At 44.3% G+C, this 19525-nt stretch overlaps 1 protein-coding gene across 1 annotated transcript in view; it reads right to left on the bottom strand.

The window, feature by feature from the left end:
- LOC121283184 (transient receptor potential cation channel subfamily V member 3-like) overlaps positions 1-18824 on the bottom strand; it is a 40713-nt gene extending 21889 nt beyond the window's left edge. The window contains exons 1-10 of the mRNA XM_041197412.1: positions 18748-18824; positions 11530-11625; positions 10484-10576; positions 9516-9590; positions 8879-8965; positions 8007-8066; positions 7002-7135; positions 4672-4851; positions 4424-4567; positions 2389-2678 (exon numbers count right to left, since the gene is read on the bottom strand). Coding sequence (XP_041053346.1) covers positions 2389-2678; positions 4424-4567; positions 4672-4851; positions 7002-7135; positions 8007-8066; positions 8879-8965; positions 9516-9590; positions 10484-10576; positions 11530-11625; positions 18748-18785 — 1197 coding nt within the window. The 5' untranslated portion in view covers positions 18786-18824. The remainder of the gene's footprint in view (positions 1-2388; positions 2679-4423; positions 4568-4671; positions 4852-7001; positions 7136-8006; positions 8067-8878; positions 8966-9515; positions 9591-10483; positions 10577-11529; positions 11626-18747) is intronic.
- Positions 18825-19525: the final 701 nt, after the last annotated feature.

Genomic DNA, 19525 nt, shown 5'->3' with positions numbered 1-19525 from the left:
GGAGGCATATATGTCCAAAAACAACCCAACTTGGTCATGCAAGGTGTGCTTTCATTTCAGCCCCTCAGTCTCGCTAAGAAATGACAAGAGGAAACCCTGAGGAATAACTGTTGCAGGATGCGATCTCCCATTCAGAGCACCATAGGAATGAGAGGAGGCCATTCTGCCATTCAGTCAGATCATGGCGGATCTGTTCCTCAACTCCATTTATCAGTCTATGCCCCATATTCTGTGATACCCGCCAAAATTCTGCTGATGTCGGTCATGAAATTTTCAAGCCTCAAAAAGTCCCAGCCTCAAAAGCGTTTTGTGGGAGAGAGTTCCAGATTTCCACTCCCCTTGTGTGAAGAAGTGCTTCCTGACATCACCCCTGAACAGCCTGGCTCCAATTTTAAGGTTCTTCCCCCTTGTCTATACACATTGTCACATAGTTTGAGAATAAGGGGTCTCTCTTTTAGAACAGAGATGAAGCAATTATGTTCTCTCTCAGGGGGTCATTAGTCCACAGAATTCTCTTCCCCAGAGAGCAGCGGAGGCTGGGTCATTGAATTTATTCAAGGCTGAGTTAGACAGGGGAGTCAAGGGTTATGGGGGGCATTCAGGAAGGTGGAGTTGAGACCACAATGAGATCGGCCATGATCTTACTGAATGGCAGGGCAGGCTTGAAGGGCCGAATGGCCTCCTCTGGCTCCTCAGTCCTATGCTCCTATGTTGTTCTGGATTCACCCGCCAGAGGAAATAATGGGGCAGTGCTTAACCCACAAAATGGGCAGATTTGGATTGGCTGGAATATTAAAATGCCAAAAAGTCTGCCTGCGGCCGAGGGTGGGTGGGCAGAGATGAACAGGCTACCACCCTGCTCGCAGGAGGTGGGTTAACAACTCAAAAATCATCATGAGGCTGAGCTTACCATATTCAACCATGGCTGAGCTGAGTCTTCAGAGAGAGGAGGAACTAAAGGAGGGAGAGGGCTGCTGGATCCTCATGCATCACCAACACCCGCTACTGGACACCCACACACCCCTCTAATCTCCATCCAATCTGGACCTGGCCAGAAAAGCGAGACAAATAAACAGGAATAAGATCCTGCCATTAAATCCAGCAAGGCCGGAGGGAAATCCAATCTTCTAGATTCATAGCCTTAAACCGACTCCCTCTCTGCCTCCAATTAAAATCCAGCCCCTGTTTCTCTTGACGTACCTTACCAAATTCTTCAATCATTTTAAACCCCTCAATTAGATCACCCCTTAATCTTCTATACTCCAGGGAATATAAATCTAGTCTATATAATCTGTCCTCATAATTTAACTCAATTAGCCTCGGTATTATTCTGGTGAATCTGCATTTTTCCCTTCCAAGGCCAATATGTTCTTCCTGAGATGCAGTGCCCAGAATTGAACACAGTTATTAACCAGCTCGCTAATGTGCTGTTTGCAAGGTACAAGCACAGCACTGGCTTCCTTTCCCACAGCCCTTCTCCAACAACACTGAACATTCCAATCAAAAACCTTGGAGTCAAAACACAGGAAAGGACAGGAAACTTGGAGATACAACAGGCAAACCTGGGAGAAGATCAGGAAACGCTTTGAAACAACAGGAAGACTCAAAATAAGATCAGGAAACTCAGGGATACAACTGGAAAACGTGGGAGACGATCAGGAAACTGAAAGAACAGGAAAATTCAGGGGAAGATGAGGAAACTCTGGGAAAAGGCAAATAAAAAGACTGGGAAAATAAAAGAAATTTCTGGGAAGGAAAGGAAAATTCTGGGAAGTTCCTCTCTGACCCGCTGAAAGTACTCACGAGCACAGGAACTGACTGCAATAAGGTTGGGCCTCCCAACAACCCTGTTTTTAAAATCTGCAATGTCTCCCATTCTCAGGGATTTGTCCAGTTCCCACTCGGTGTCATGAATTTGCCCAATGTTCAATTGGGGGGATTTTTGGGGAGCAGGAATGTTTGGTTGTGTTGGGTATGGTCGTGCAGTGGTTATGCTCCTGGTAATAATAATTTAGTCAAATCGGAGATCAAATCCCACAGGAGGTGGAGAATTTTAATTCATTTTTAAAAATCTAGAAATAATCAGCTGCTCTCAGTAAAAGTGCCCATGAAGTTGTCAGATTGCCATATTAATCCATCTGCTTCACTAATGTCCTTTAAGGAAGGAAATCTGCCGTCCTTACCCAGTCTGGCCCTGTCTGTGACTCCAGACCCACAGCAATGTGGTTGACCCTTAACTGCCCGCTAACTGCACTCAGTTGTACAAAGTAGTCCCGCCTCCACAGTCTCAAAGGTAACCAGGGATGGCAGATAAATGCCAGCCTCTGCCAAGAATGCCCCCACCCTAAGGAGAGCCACAGCTTAGGAAGGATGTGCTTCAGAACGTACCCCAATCTTGCCCGTGTGAGCGGCCAGGCGCAGTGGGGTCAGGCCCTCGCGGTTGGTGATCTTCTCCAGGTTGACACTGGGATCCATGTCAGTGCTCTTCATCAGGATAAAGTCGTACATCTCCGTCACAAAGCTCCGAGTGTCCGGCGTGTCGTAAGCGATGGACACCAGTGCGTGCAGCACTGTGTTCCCTGCCCGGTCCTGTGCCCATGGGTCAGCGCCATGGTCAATCAGGAAGGTCACAATGTCCAGCTGGTTGGTACAGGCGGCCAGACTGAGTGGGAAACCCCCTGCATTGGGCATTTGGAAGTTCAATAGCACAACACTGTAAGTCTAGTCTCCCTCACTGTGTCTGGTTGACATAAAATTCTCTGCCACTCCCCCTTCCCTTTCCCAGATGCTGTTACTCTCCCCTTACCATAAGAGATCAGCACTCCTCTCACCTCACATTGACACGGGAACATTCCCTGGATATTTGATTGCAGAGGGCATCACAGCCCTGTCCTGATCCTGTTCCTTTTTTATTCATTCATGGGATGTGGGTGACAGTGGTAAGGCCAACATTTATTGCCCATCCCTAATTGCCCTTGAGCCACTGCAGTCCATGTGCTGTAGGTACACCCATTGTGTTGTTAAGGAGGGAGTACCAGGATTTTGACCCAGCAACAATGAAGGAACAGCGATATATTTCCAAGTCAGGATGGTAAGTAGCTTGGAGGGCAAAATGGTGTCCATTCTCGTGTATATGTGTCTCCCATCAGGAGTCACTGGATCAAAGTCAGGGTGTGAAACGCTCACTGGTATTCCATTCCCCACTTCTTAATCCAGGGGCAGAGGTCACTATAAATTCACCGGCTGGAACATAGCCAACTACAGATAGGGATCAAAACCCAACCCTTTTCTATTCTGTGTGGCTGTGTTACTCAAAGCATTTTCCCAGTGAGACATGGGGAGGGAGCAAGGTCAATTGAAAGTTACTCTGTGACTTTGGACATGTTGTGAGTTGTGGATCCCACCTTTCCCAGTTCCCGAGTTTTAGAATCAACTGCGCAAAAGGAAGGAAAAGTGACGATGGATTATCAAGGATTCTCTGTCCATCTACTTTGCTCTACCAATCTCTGCAGTTGTCACTTCACCACCTTATCTGGTGTGTTCAGTTATATGTTCAGTTATCTGTCCACACCAGCCTTGCTGGGGATCTGAAACAAAAACAGAAAATGCTGGAAAAACTCAGCAGGTCTAACAGCATCTGTGGAGAGAGAGACAGAGTTAACGTTTTGAGTCCATTTGGCTCTTCTTCAGACCAGGGAAGAACTTGAGATTTGCTCCAGTTTATGTTTGTGTGTGTGTGTGTCTGTGTGTATCTGTCCATCTTTGTATATTTGTCTGTGTGTTAGTTTGTGTCTATCTGTATGTGTGTTTGTGTTTGTGTGTGTGTATGTGTGTGTGTGTGTTAATCTGTATCTATCTATCTGTGTGTGTATGCATTTGTGTGTGTGTGTTGGTCTATGTGTGTTAGTCTGTGTCTATCTCTCTGTGTGTGTTCATCTGTATGTATCTGCAATCTCTGTAAATTTGTGTTCGTCTGTGTCTATCTCTCTCTGTGTCTGTGCATGTGCATATGTGTGTGTTGATCTGTGTGTTTGTCTGTATCTGTCTACCTGAGTGTGTGTGCATTGGTCTATGTGTGTTAGTCTGTGTCTGTCTAACTGTATGTGTTTGTCTGTATATATTTCCAATCTCTGTATATCTGTGTGTGTTAGTCTGTGTCTATCTCTCCATGTGTGTGTGTGGGTATGTGTGCATGTGTGTGTGTGTGTGTGCGGGTAAGTGTGCATGCGTGTGTGCGTGTGTGTGTGTGTGTATATGTGCATGTGTGTATGTGTGCATGTGTGTGTATGTTTGTGCGCGTATGTGTGTTGGTCTGTGTATTGGACTATGTCTGTCTGTGTGTTTTCTGTTGTCTGTCTATGTTCATCTCTGTACACCTGTCTGCGTGCTTGTTGTATTTATGATTTTACTATTTTGAACTCACCAAAGTAGAAGGAACACTGCTTGTGTTTCTTGTTGCGGAAGAAGCTTCCTTTGGCCATGACATCGACAGCAGCTCCATTTCTGACCAAGAATTTGACCAGGTCACACCTCCTGCGCTCCACAGCGATGTGAAGACTCGTCTGCCCTAGAAACAGGGACGCAATTTACTTTTAACCTGACATTGGGAGCAAGTGTCTCCTTTTTTCCCACAGAAAGCGATGAGAAAGGAATTGGTCAGCAGTTTCCTACCTCTGTAAATCTTGTCAGTGTAAGCTGCGTTAATAAAGGCTTTTAGGTCTCCTGTCTTCTTCGAAAAGGAGATTAGCTTCTTGACAATTTCCACCAGCTTAATGTCTTGGGCTTGTTCCTCTGTTTTGTTTGTTATTTTCAGCAAGGCTTTCATAAGACAAGTTTGACCGGTGTTTGAATCTGTGTGTGAGTTGCATGAGAAAGCACAGAGTGAGGGAAGATCCACACACCCTGTCCAACTGTCATCCACTTGACTCCAATCCTTGAGGGAACGTTCTGCTACTGTCCTGCTCTATTTCCCAACAGCAAACACTCGGTCACATGTACACCTGGCCAGATCATAAGTGGACTTTGAGGGAGGAGCCCTTTGAATTCATTTTCTATTATCCTTCCCAAATACCAACCCACCTTCTTCCAGTAGTTTTTGCAAATTCAGTCACCTGGATTCAATTGTTTTTCCTCAAATTTTCTAAGTTGGCAGAATGGTTGAAAGCTGCACTGATAGTCCAACATTTCCCTCCCTGCAAACCTCGACATGACAGGAACCACCCAATCCTATAAAGTTCATCTCAGGTGATAATTACCTCACTAATTTCATGTTGCATTTCCAAACTTATAAAGTTTTGTTATGAAGTCATTCATTTCCCAAAAGATTTTTGATCTGTTCACTCAATCTAATAAAAGGCATTAAGGATGTAACCCCAACAACCTCACAATATGTGGATTTCATTTCTGTAAGGATATTGACTATCCTCCTAATCCCTTCCCCCATAATCCTCTCCAATGGACAAACGCTTTCTGAAGACACCACATCTGCTGTTCTTGTTCCATCCACCACCTCCTCGAAGAACTCTGTCAGGGTTGATAACAATCTTCCTTTCTGGTATCTCTGTCGACTGCTTTTAATTATTTTCTCTTCAATTAGATATTCTGTAATGTCAGAAATATAGAATCTTACATCACAGAAGGAGGCATTCAGCCCATTGTGCCTGTGCCAGCTCTTTCAAAGAGCTATCCAATTAGTCCCAGCACCCAGCTTTTTCCCCAGAGCCCTGTAAATCAGTCCTTTTCAACTACATTGGTCTTTTAAAGGTTCTTATTGAGCCTGATTCCTCCATTGTCTCAGGCAGAAATCAGGTCCAAACCTTTACAATTCTCCATGTGAATTTTGTTTTCTTGATTTCCCCTCTTAGTCTTTTGCCAGTTCTCTTCAATCTGTGTCCCCCCTGGTTGCTGAACCCCTGCCACTGGAAACAGCTTCTCCTTATTTACTCTATCAAAACCCTTCATGATTTTGAACACCTCGATTAAACCTCCCCTTAACCTTCTTTGCTGTAAGGAGAACAATCCCAGCTCCTCCAGACTCTCCACATAATTGAAATTCCTCATGCCCAGTACCATTTCAGTGAATCTCCTCTGCACCCTCTCTAAGGCCTTGACATCCTTCCTAAAGTGTGATGCCCAGAATCGGCCTCTATACTCCAACTGAGGCCGAACCAATGATTTGTAACCTTTGTTACCTGTAATATTCTTATAATTAATGGTGCCATGTTTCTGATTTTGTATCTACTCCTCCATACCGAACAGAAAGGATCAGACTGGCAACGACAAACCTCAGAGCCTGGCCAGCTGTCAGGGTTGGTGCTATCGAGCTATTCTTAGTGCAGGACGCTAAAGATTAGATGTTAAACTGAGGACCTGTCTGCCCTCCAGGTGGTCACAAAAGATCCCACAGCCACTGTTTTGACAAAGAGCAGTGGGAGGGGCTCTCCCCTCATACCCTGGGCAATATTTAACCCTCAAGCAATATTAATAAAACATTGATGAATTGCTGTGCACAAATTGGCTGCCACATTTCCTACGTTACAACAGTGACCACGCTTCAAAAAAGCCCATCATTGACTGTAAAGCACTTTGGGACGTTTCTCATGAAAGGTGCAATAAAAATGTAAAGATCTCTTTTTCCATTCTTGAAATCCCCCACCCACAGCAGCCAACATGATGGAGTTAACTCTTTGAGTTTATTCTCACCTAATCTCGCTGCCACAAGCACGCTTCACTCGCCACATGACATGTCTCAAATGACTCAAATGCCATAAGCCCGAATCTCCTCGGGAGTGCTAATGTTGGAGGTGTCACCCTCTGGGTGACACATTAATCTAAAGCCCTCGTTTTCTTGCACCTTGTTCACTGACTGGTGTGTGTGATTGAATAGCGAGTCACCACACCTCAAATAAAAATCATCAAACGTGGAGCCTTTCAGAAGTTTCTGAGAGATAGGATTGTGGCTGTTTTATAAATACAACCTCTCTCTCTCTCACTATCTTTACCTTTTAACTTTTGGTGAGAGAGACAACCATTAGATTCCTCGATCTTTTGAAGTAGAACATCTATGGTGTACAGATCTCCTTCAAATATGGCATCGAAGAGCTGAATCCTGTACTTTTTGTAGTCGTGTTGATAACTTGACAGAAGAGGACAAGTTCAGTTTGCCATCAATTTCTTAACACTTTTGCTGTTTCCTAACTGCTTCCGCACTTCCCTCCCACTACCACCTACCCCACCCCCCCCCCACCCCCCCCTTTCCTAAAATCCTTCAGGCAAGGGATTCCTGCCTGGCCTAGCTACGTGTGACTCCAGTCCCTCACTGCATGGTGGATTCTCAATTAAGGGCCTCCAGGACTATGTCAAAGCAGAGTTGGCAACCAAATTCTCAATACAATGAGGGTACAGAGGGGTAGACATTGAATGTGACCTTGCCAGGGTGACCCACATAACATTGCCCCACACTGAGCTCCTGATTTCACAAGGGCAAAGGATTTTCCCTAAACAAAGAACTGAGAAGAAACAGTAGTTCCCCTTCAGAGATTTGAACACATAACCCAGGCTGGTACACTTGGTGCCAGTACTGAGGGCCTGCTGCATTGTTGGAGGTGCTGGCCACCAGATGCCATGTTAAACCAAAGCCCTGTCCAGTACTCTCAGGACAGCTGCTATTTTAAGAAAAACAGGGGAGTTCTTTTTAGTGTCCTGGCCAATGTTTATCCAATCTGATCTTTTAACTCTTTGCTCTTCGTGGGATCTTGCTATGTGTAAATTGATGCCCAAGTTTCTCTCTGTTACAATATTCTGCAAGAGTGCTCATTTGGCTGTGAAACTCTTTGGGATGTACTGAGGTCATGAAAGGTGCTATATAAATGCAAGTTGTTTCTTTCATTCTATTCTGGCCCTCCTAAAAAATATTATAACCCAAGATGTTTACCTTCGCTGCCTGCAAAGCTTTCCTTCACTAACAACTCTGCCGACAATTCCAGAGGAAGGAGGGAGGTTCTCACCTGGGTCTGTCTGTTGTGTCGTCTTCCTGGATCAGAGACCTATCTTCACCACTGCTCCGTCTGACCAACGGGGCCACAAGATAACAAATCAGAGTTTCAATATTTTTCCACAGACTGACACATGGATTAAAGATCAGACTTGGGGAGATGGCAGTTAGTGGTAATGACACTGGACTAGTAATCCAGAGACCCAGGCTAATGCCCTGGGTTCAAATCCCATCACGACAGCTGGTGGAATTTAGATTCAATTAATAAATCTGGAATATAAAGCTAGTCTCAGTAACGGTGACCATGTCAACTATCATCAATTGTTGTAAAAACCCATCTGGTTCACTCATGTCCTATAGGGAAGGGAATCTGCCGTCCTTACCTGGAATGGCCTACATGTGACTCCAGACCCACAGCATTGTGGCTGACTCTTAACTGCCCTCTGAAATGTTAGAGTGAGACCCTCAGTCCAAGGTGAAAGAATACAGAATCAGGCTGATGCTCTTTCATCTTTGGGAGTGAGCTTTAAGCAGAAATGCTGCTCGTTCAGCAATGATGATGCTAAATTGGGCAGGTGATGCAAAGGGACAGTGGCTGAATCAGTGGGCGGAATCTTCTGGTGCCACCAGCAGTGATCGAATCAGTGAGTGGGAAGAACAATGGCTAATGGAGTTCAAGCTGGGGAAGCATGCAGCCATCGACTTTGGATCAAAGGAATCCAAAAGGAATCCGAGGAAGCAAAACAGAACCCAACATACACTGGCCGATAACATGATCCCAATGAATCCAATGTCCCGTAATGTAGAACCTAAGAAACAGGATCCATGTGTACCGAAACATATAACTACCATCATATGGATACAGGTGTGAAATGATGCAAGTACCTGACTGTTTTAGTTGTATTAACTTGGCAGGTGAGTACAGCACAATTATCTTTCACCAATTTCATTTCTTCACAGGATTTATGCGAGCTGTGAAATGGAATGTAACAAGAGCAGGTCACCACAGATCTGTTCGATGGTATGCAGAGATTCCTTTTGTTTTACAAAACTCTGGGGAGACCTACCCCGTTGTTTATTGACAATGAACAACATGTGTCACACTATCCAACAACACATACCTTTCACAGTAAAACAACACAACAGAATCCTTATCTGGGTAGTCTAGTGAAAAATACACCGAGCGATTGGAGAGTGAGAGATAGGGACATTGAGGGATAGATACATTGTGCGATTAGGGATAGAGAGACTAATTGAAGGATTATAATCGGACAGATGGACACACTGATGTTATTCACAAGTTGTTATATTGCTTTCCTGTTTTACAAAAGCTCAATAGCAGTTCACCTTCAACTGGTTTTTGAATGGAAGGCCCCAATCCTCTTTGTACATTACTGATAATCAGAGTCTCTGTTTAACAGTGTGTGTGCTGGAACTGAAAGGACTTGGCTGGTCAGGAAGCATTTCTGAATAGTTTGCATTTTACACCTGATTAAACTATATAATAAATCAAAGCACATACCTGTTAATTTTACTCAAATCCATCTGAAGGTTGAAGCATCCATCAATAATATCTTCGCTTTTAAAATGCTCACAGCTGTTGTATAGAATAAATAATCTGAATATTAAATTATCCTGATACCATTTCACAGATGAATAGAACATTATATAACCCAATGACAAATCAGATTGATCAGGCAATTATTTAATGTTACCTTACAGTGTTTATGATTTGCTGCATCATTTTGAGACTGCATGATTGGGGATAATTGTATATATTATCAGATGGGTAGAGAAAGCAGCCCTGTGAATGGCAAAATATATCTCCTCTCACAGTGATTGCCCTTACATAGTTAAACAGAACCTACAGCACAGGAACAGGCTGTGATCTTTTTCAGTGATGGTGCAGGTTTTAGGGGACGAATGGCCCACTTTTGCTCCTCTTGGTGTTAGTTGTGGGTGGTGACTGGGGCCCAGTTGGTTGCACTCTTGCCTCTGCATCACAATGTTCCAGCCTCAAATCCCACTCCAAGGTTTGAACACAAAAGTCAGAGTTGACACTCCAGTACAGTACTGAGGGAGTGCATCACTGTCAGAGGAGCTGTCTTGTGGATCAGACGTTAACCCGAGGGCCCATTTGCCTGCTCGGATGAATGTAAAGAATCTTATGGCGTTATTTCAAAGAAGAGCAGGGGTGTTGTCTTGAGCAATATTTATCTCTCAACCAACATCTCAAAAACAGATTATCTGATCATTTTGATATTGCTGTTTGTGGGTTGTTACTGAGTTCAAATTGGTAGCTGTGTTTCCTGACATTACAACAATGGCTACAAAAATCCAGGTTTGGTGTCATTACTTCATAATTTATCTCATTATTTCTGCCACTCTTGTTAATCTTACTGGTGCTCCAGTGCTTCAGCAATGTGTCTCAGTAATAAATACTCAGCATTCAGTTAGAGAGCACATACATCCATGGAGTAAAGCAAGTACCTGATAGTGTTATTTTTATCCATTTGAAATGGGAAACACTCATAAAGGCTTTCCTCTGTCATTGATTCAATCCCTTCAACGTAGTCTTCTGACCTGTAAATTCAAACGAGGCCCAACAAAGATATGTTATACACTTCATCAATGATACATCCTTCACAGAATAAAACATCCCAAAATGCTTCACATGATGAAACAGACAGACCCAAAGAAGAAATGATTGGAAACATGTGATAAAAGGCATGTGTTTGAAAGGGTTTTTGTTAAGAAGGGTCTAAATTGAGAGGGGAGGATGGAGATTGAAACATACAAAATTCTGAAGGGGTTTGATAGGGTGGACGCTGACAGATTGTTTCCGCTGCTCGGAGAATCTAGAACACTGGGGCAAGGTCTCAAGATAGGGGAACAATCATTTAGGACTGAGATGAGGAGAAATTTCTTCATTCAAAGGATGGTGATTCTTTGGAATTCCCAACCCCAGAGGACTGTGGACGCTCCATTGTTGAATATATTTAAGGCTGGGATAGGCAGAATTTTGGTCTCTCAGGGAATTAAGGGATATGGGGAGCGGGTGGGAAAATGGAGTTGAAGCCCAAGAACAGCCATGATCATGTTGAATGGCGGAGCAGGCTCGATGAGCCGAATGGTCTATTGCTGCTCCTATTTCTTCTGTTCTTTTGAGATGGATAGGGAGCGTATTCTCGAACTTGGGTTTTAGACAGCTGAAGGTACAGATAGCAAGGGCAGGGTGAAAGAAGGGGTCTACGCACAAGAGGCCAGAGTTGGAGGAGTGTAGAGAGTTTTGTGGGGTGGGTGGGAGTGGGGGTTTGTAGGATTAGAAGAGGTTACAGAAATAGGGAGGAGCAAGGCCATGGAGATTTTGAACACAAGGGTGTGAATATTAATCTTTAAATGCCAGGGCACTGGGAGTGAACAGGAGAGCTCAGCAAGAGCAGGATGGTCAGAGAACAAGGCAGGATAAGGACAGCAGAGTTTCAGGAGAGGAGAGAGAGAGAAATGAGGAAGGGAATTGGGGAAAAGGCTAATACCTGATTATAGGATTGGCATCCATCCAGGGTGTAAAATGTTCATTAATGCTGTTGTCAGTCAGAGGCTTATCAATCTGTTCAGGGTGGTCAGCTGGGCTGTTTAATTCAGATTAAAGAAAGACAACAGAGGTGAATTAGTATTCCAGATTCAAGCCCCACCTGGTGTCAAGTTTGATAAACTCTGCAGAGATGGTGCGTATGGGCATTTCAGTTCAACTCAGTTACTCCTGGGCTAGACTTCCAGCAATTCCCATACCCCTAATCAATATCCCACAGGCTAGGGACAGAGAATCCCACACTCCTAATCAATATCCCACAGGCTAGGGACAGAGAATCCCACACTCCTAATCAATATCCCACAGGCTAGGGACAGAGAATCCCACACTCCTAATCAATATCCCACAGGCTAGGGACAGAGAATCCCACACTCCTAATCAATATTCCACAGGCTAGGGACAGAGAATCCCACAATCCTAATCAATATCCCACAGGCTAGGGACAGAGAATCCCACACTCCTAATCAATATCCCACAGGCTAGGGACAGAGAATCCCACACTCCTAATCAATATCCCACAGGCTAGGGACAGAGAATCCCACACTCCTAATCAATATCCCAAGGGCTAGGGACAGAGAATCCCACACTCCTAATCAATATCCCACAGGCTAGGGACAGAGAATCCCACACTCCTAATCAATATCCCAAGGGCTAGGGACAGAGAATCCCACACTCCTAATCAATATCCCACAGGCTAGGGGCAGAGAATCCCACACTCCTAATCAATATCCCACAGGCTAGGGACAGAGAATCCCACACTCCTAATCAATATCCCACAGGCCAGTGACAGAGAATCCCACACTCCTAATCAATATCCCACAGGCTAGGGGCAGAGAATCCCACACTCCTAATCAATATCCCACAGGCTAGGGACAGAGAATCCCACACTCCTAATCAATATCCCACAGGCTAGGGACAGAGAATCCCACACTCCTAATCAATATCCCACAGGCTAGGGGCAGAGAATCCCACACTCCTAATCAATATCCCACAGGCTAGGGACAGAGAATCCCACACTCCTAATCAATATCCCACAGGCCAGTGACAGAGAATCCCACACTCCTAATCAATATCCCACAGGCTAGGGGCAGAGAATCCCACACTCCTAATCAATATCCCACAGGCTAGGGACAGAGAATCCCACACTCCTAATCAATATCCCACAGGCCAGTGACAGAGAATCCCACACTCCTAATCAATATTCCACAGGCTAGGGACAGAGAATCCCACACTCCTAATCAATATCCCAAGGGCTAGGGACAGAGAATCCCACACTCCTAATCAATATCCCACGGGCTAGGGACAGAGAATCCCACACTCCTAATCAATATCCCACGGGCTAGGGACAGAGAATCCCACACTCCTAATCAATATCCCACAGGCTAGGGACAGAGAATCCCACACTCCTAATCAATATCCCACAGGCTAGGGACAGAGAATCCCACACCCCTAATCAATATTCCACAGGCTAGGGACAGAGAATCCCACACTCCTAATCAATATCCCACAGGCTAGGGACAGAGAATCCCATACTCCTAATCAATATCCCACAGGCTAGGGACAGAGAATCCCACACTCCTAATCAATATCCCACGGGCTAGGGACAGAGAATCCCACACTCCTAATCAATATCCCAAGGGCTAGGGACAGAGAATCCCACACTCCTAATCAATATCCCAAGGGCTAGGGACAGAGAATCCCACACTCCTAATCAATATCCCACAGGCTAGGGATAGAGAATCCCACACTCCTAATCAATATCCCACAGGCCAGGGACAGAGAATCCTACACTCCTAATCAATATTCCACAGGCTAGGGACAGAGAATCCCACACTCCTAATCAATATCTAATGAATTCAGTTGGGAAGTGGACACAATTATGGATGGTATGGATGGTGGGTTGGGATGGGTGGGGTTCATTGTAGCATGCACATGTGATGTCCCCCCAGTCTTTGGGCTGAAGACATCCAAAGTTCAGGTGACAAAATGAAAAACAGGCATTCTGGGGTATTGCAGACCTACCAACACACAAGGAACCAGTCCAGAAGAGTCAGTGCTTCTAGAAGAGGAATCTGGTGTAACACTCTGCATCTGTCTCTGATATAAAGGATGTGTGAAAGCAGTTAATCATTGACTAGAGTTTAGGCCTGGAATGAAGGCCTAAAGATGCTGGCCTGGTTTTGAGTCTGGACTCCAGTGTAAGTATGGGGATTGAGGCCTGTAATGTAAACCAGGAATTGAAGCCTGGTACAGGCTGTAGCCCAGGAGTGTAGGCCTTGTCACCCAGCAACAGAACAGTACAGTAGTTTCTATAATTCTACAATTGTGATGCAATAATCAAGCTGCTATGTTGTCACTATCATAGTGCAAGGGAGACTGAAGAAAGTGTCCTTATTCAGCCGAATGCCAATGGAAGTTCTCACCAGGATTTCATATTTACACATGTAAGTATAAGGGCATTCACCAAAATATATTCTTGATGACTGGGTTACAAAAGCCTTGGAATTTGTATTTGCAAATTCCAAATAGAAAAGGGATTTCCTTACAAAAACAATTCCTCTCAGCCAAATATCTCTCCCTTGTTTACCTGAAGCTGTACTCCTTGCTGGAGAACAGTCCACCAAAGCTGGAAGGCTTAACGTTACCTCATCAAAGTGCCATCCCACACTGGTAAAACTCAGACATTGAGTCCAATCACACTCTCTGACAGCCATGGACCAGTGGCTAGCACTCGCCTCCTAGTCACAAGTCGTGGGTTTGAGTTTTACTCTAGAGACTTGAGCACATAATCCAGGCTAACGCTTCCTGTGCAGTACTGAGGGAGTGCAAAATTTCAGAGGGTCAGTACTGAGGGAGTGCTGCACTGTTGGAGTGTCAGTACAGAGGAAGTGCTGCACTGTCAGAGGGTCAGTACAGAGGAAATGCTTCACTGTCGGATGGTCAGTACAGAGGAAGTGCTGCACTGTCAGAGGGTCAGTACTAAGGGAGTGGTGCACTGTCAGAGGGTCAGTGCCAAGGGAGTGCTGCACTATCAGATAGTCAGCACTAAGGGAGTGCTGCACTGTCGGAGGGTCAGTACTGAGGGACTGCTGCACTGTCAGAGGGTCAGTACTGAGGGAATGCTGTATTGTCGGAGGGTCAGCAGTGAGGAAGTGCTGCACTGCCTGAGATTACTGAGATAAACACATAGATTGAAGGATCTTGTAAACTGTCACTGTTGTTTGTGTAGATGTAGATGTAGATATAGAGTGTAAAGTGTTCCTGATACTTACCTGGGATTTTCAGGGATTTATAAAATACTTGTGTCTAAGGGAATTGCTAATCTCAATTGGAATTGTCACATCTGCGCAGTAACTCCTGGGCTGTAACAATCAGATGTCCTCAGGAGCAGCAACAACTTAATTCTTTAGAAAGTCTTGAAATCAGTAGTTTCTCAACTCAAAAGTGTTTGACAAATTTTTACTTCCGAGGGGCAGACGATGCATTTAAGGGGAAGCTGGATAAACACATGAGGGAGAAAGGGATAGAAGGATATGATGACAGAGTGAAATGAAGAGGAGACTTGCCTGGGGCACAAAGCAGTTTGACAGAATGACCCTTTTTTTTGCTGTAGACTTGAGTTCATCTCTTTCCTTTGCCATGTCATGTATAAGGGAGCAAAAATAATTTGCCATCACTGTTGTTATAAGGATGTGGTTGATTTTAAGGATACCATTTCTATTTTTTCTTTTTCTGGCTGGATTTTGAAAGTAAATTGAAATCCTCTTAAGACAATGAAGATCTGGCAGACGGCTACAATATACAAGCTTGCATTCCATCAAGAGGGATGAAACTGAACAGATACTCTACCCCCTTGGGGAGTCTAGCAGACCCCATCTCCTGTTGGCTTTACATTATCCTGAAACTTTTCAAAAGTTTCTGATATGAAATGTCAAAATGCAATTACGTGTTCAAAAAATAATGACTGCAGCAGACATGGACTAATCGAATTCCTCTGGAATATACAGCCAGCAGGGTACTTTAAGAGACTGTGTTACTTAGCAGGAGAGAGATCAGAGTTCAGGATGCTGTGCTGAAAACAGGCTGCAAAATCTGTTTGTCTTCTTTCTCTCCCAAAATTATTTTGCCCAGATTGGCAAAGGAACCATATGAGAATAGAAATCTACTGCAAACAGAGATTTCTTGAAAATAAAATGGGGAAACCTGCTCCCTCCAACACCATCCAGGAAGACAACTGAACAAAACGACCACAATGTGGGATCACCGCATCGAGACCAGCCAAAGGACAGCTAACCGTATGCTCCTTTGTTTTACCTTCTTAATGAACTGTAAAAAAATCCTCTTATTCTGCCAGATGTACTGATGTGTGTGTATGTGTGTGTGTGTGTGTGTGTGTGTGTGGGCTCACGGGAGTGTTTGTGATGTATGAATAGTGGTTGTGATTTATCTAGTTTGTTTAACTTCAGGAAATAGTTTCAATAAACTTATCTTGTTATTTGTTTAACCTCAGAAAACCTGTCTGACTAATTCATTACAAACTGCAAGTGCAAAGAGTGAGGCTCCTACAGCATTGACAAAGCACATCATGTCTAATTTCACAAAAAAAAAACTAATTCGGGTCAGATCTGGAGTGGTAGAATAGGGGAGCCATTCGTTCCCCTCCGCATGTGAACATAACGCTGGGCTTTCAATTTAGCTGGGGTTGGGAGGGTGAGTGGAAAGGTTTGGAAAGTGGGAGATCACTAAAGATTTTCTGAAAGAGAGGGACTTTCTGACGGGAAGTGATGCAAGGTGAAGTGAACTGCTAGATGTTGCAATGTCAGTGTTATATGGGACAGCAAATTCTTTTGCCCAAGCCAGTCACAAGCAAGAAGAACACAATTGGTGATAGCTCCATGGGACTGAATGGCAGTTCTTCCTCTATTTCAGTGCCTCTGTTCACACATTCCCCCTTTCAGCTCATGCGATTGGCTGCTACCTGTCCAATTGTTGACTCAGAGGTTGTCAATGACATAAGCGGGAAGAGCTTCACAACAATGGGAGGGAGGGGTGAGTGACAGTGCATAGAGATCTCGCAAGTCATGGTTGTTGCTGCGTGGTTCTAGGAAGAACTGAAGGAGGGAGATTTACTGCTGAATAATCCCACACAATGTTTGGTGTGCTATCGCACTTAATAGTGGTTGTCCTGAGCTCTTCTGAGCTGTTGCTGCTTCCAGCATTGTCACTCATCCGCTCAGAGAGATGAGGGTTCATTTTGTAACTTAGCATCTCGTAGGGATTGCTTGGACTGTGATGTCACTGCCAGATTTCCTCCTGGGTTGTACCATCTGCTTGTCATACTTTCTACTGGAATATACCATCTGGCTTACTTGCATGATGTTTGACTATAGCATATGGATCTCCAACTGCCTGTTAAACCCTGTGGCTTGGGTCGTATTCAATTTCTTGGACAATATTGTGTGTATGTGGCTGTTGCACACCACATGGAGGGTTACTCTGTGGTTGTCATATATCATTCTGGACACCAACCTTTGGTTTCTATACAGCTTTTCAGACCAAAGCAATTGGTTCCTATATGTGGCCTATGACTACTTCAGGTGGCTCTCCCATGTTCTGTCCAGCTTCTCCATGTGGTCAACATATATTAAATCCAGGAGCAATCTGTGGCTGGCGTACCTTTGGTCGGATTACAATGAGTGGCAGGTGTATGTCTTCAAAGATTATTTCCTACTACTCAGCTACACCTTTCTGAATCACACCTTATATGTGTCATACATCATGCTGGACCTGGCCATCAGTCTGTCGCAGATCTTACTGGGCCATGCAAAGTGGGTGTCTTGCATCTTACCGGTCAATTCTGCTTGGTGGTGCCTGGCCAACCTGCAGCACGTCACTTGGCTCCTGTACATTTTGAAGGACACTGGCATTAGCCTGTGGTACATCACTGAAGAACGCACGCTCTATCTGTCCTACATTCTGGCTGAATCCATCAGTTGGCAGATGTACGTTTTGCAGGACTACCTGTTGTGGCTGTCATACATCATTCCGGACTCTGTGGCCAGGTTCTCATACTGGCTGGGGAAGTTTGGCCCTTGGCTCTTGTACATTGTATTTGATTATAACATATGGTTCTGGTATGTGCTGTTCAAGTATCTGCTCTGGTTCACCTATGTTCTGTTTGACTATACCATCACTCAGTCCTCCTTCCTGTTTTACTATAGCATGTACTTTTTGTATGTAATGTTGGATTGTCTCACCTATCAGTCACGGTTTCTAATGAACTACATCATGTGGTTTACCTTCATTTTATTGGACTGCATTGAGTGGTTGTCTTGGATTATGCTGCAGGTCTGCTGAGAGTTTGAGTAACAATTTGATTTCAGATAATATTTTCCCAATAAAAGCATTAAAATCCCAATTTCCAGTTTATTTTTCTTTTGGTGGTTAATTTCACTGATTCTCCGATGACTTGCTCTCCACATGTGAGTGTGAGCGCAAGCAGTCAGCCCAGCACCTGCTTCATCTTTCAACCAAAATCACTAAAAACAGATCAGCTGGTCATTATCTCATCGCTGTTTGTGGGATCTTGCTGTGCACAAATTGGCTGCTGCGTTTCCTACATTACAACCCTGACTACACATCTAGAAGTACCTAATTGGCTGGAAAGCGCGTTAGGACATCAAAGACGCTGTAGAAATGCAAGTTTTTCAATTTTGTTTCTAATAGTCACTTTTCCCTATCTCTTCCCCTGATTTCTGCTTAATATTCATTCACTTAATCTGTTTTTTGAGATGATTCTCTGTGTTATATAAATGCATAATATTTAGGGACAACTGGAAGGAAAGGGAAGTGGGAAGGAGAATGGAGAAATCTCATTGCTCCAACATTAGCAACTGGGAGTGAAGACACCAAGAACAACTTGTATTTATAAAGTGCCTTTCACATTTTAAAATGTCCCAAGGTGCTTTAGAGGAGCATTATCAGACAAAAGTTTGGTCAAAGTGATAAGTTTAAGGAGCGTCATAAAGGAGGAAGAGAGGCAGAGAGAAAGGGAAAGGTTTAGGGAGGGAATTCTGGAGCTTGGGGTCCAGGCAGCTGAAGGCATGACATTGAGATTGTCCACTCCATCTCAAACAGAATTCATATTAATCAGTTTTCTTACCCATCCTGCTCCTCAGACTCTTTTTCATAATAGTTCATGATCCTGGTAACATTGATGTCATCAGGGAGGTCCCAGAAATCCTCCACTGTGCTGAAATTATCTGTCTCAAAGCTCATTTTAGACAGGTACGTACTGTTATTCATTTATTTGGAATCTGCAGCAGTGAGAAAATATCCATTAGTAATTCATGACATCCAGACTCAGACACAGACTCCAACAGAAGTGATAAAGGGGGGATTTAATCCCCCCACTTGGTCTCCCCGCACCCCAACAATTTCCTGATAGTGTTGACTCCTTGTTGGAGGGACTGTTGAGTGTACAGACTCCCTCAGGTACCTCAATGGTGTAGCCGTTCTTTCTTGGGAAGAGTGAGCTTCAGCATGCTGTCCAACTACATGAGGCCTCACGGCCAAGCCGACATCTGGCCGATTAAATGTCAGCAGCACATGAATCATTGTTCCCATCCCAGTTTGTACATAACACCGGAAGCCCAACTCTTTTAAAACTTCGGCCTTCAGTATATCATTCACCATTCACAGCTTCCATGCCAATTGTGACACAGTGTCAAAGACAGTCTCCACAATTTGCAATGCCCCATGTTAATCTAACACAGATGGAGCTCTCATCACCAGCTGCACTGGAACCAGATGCAGCCAGAGAGTGACACATTCAGACTCATTGTTTTATTAATACAATTCCAGGCGAACAATGTCTAACCAGTTGGAACATAGGAACCAAGAAAATATGAGCAGGAGGCCATTCAGCTCATCAGGGCTGA

This window comes from Carcharodon carcharias, chromosome 10 (genome assembly GCF_017639515.1).
Source record: "Carcharodon carcharias isolate sCarCar2 chromosome 10, sCarCar2.pri, whole genome shotgun sequence".
Lineage (NCBI taxonomy): Eukaryota > Metazoa > Chordata > Chondrichthyes > Lamniformes > Lamnidae > Carcharodon > Carcharodon carcharias.
Note: the sequence above shows the minus strand (reverse complement) of the source record. Positions and strands in the feature narration are given on the sequence as shown.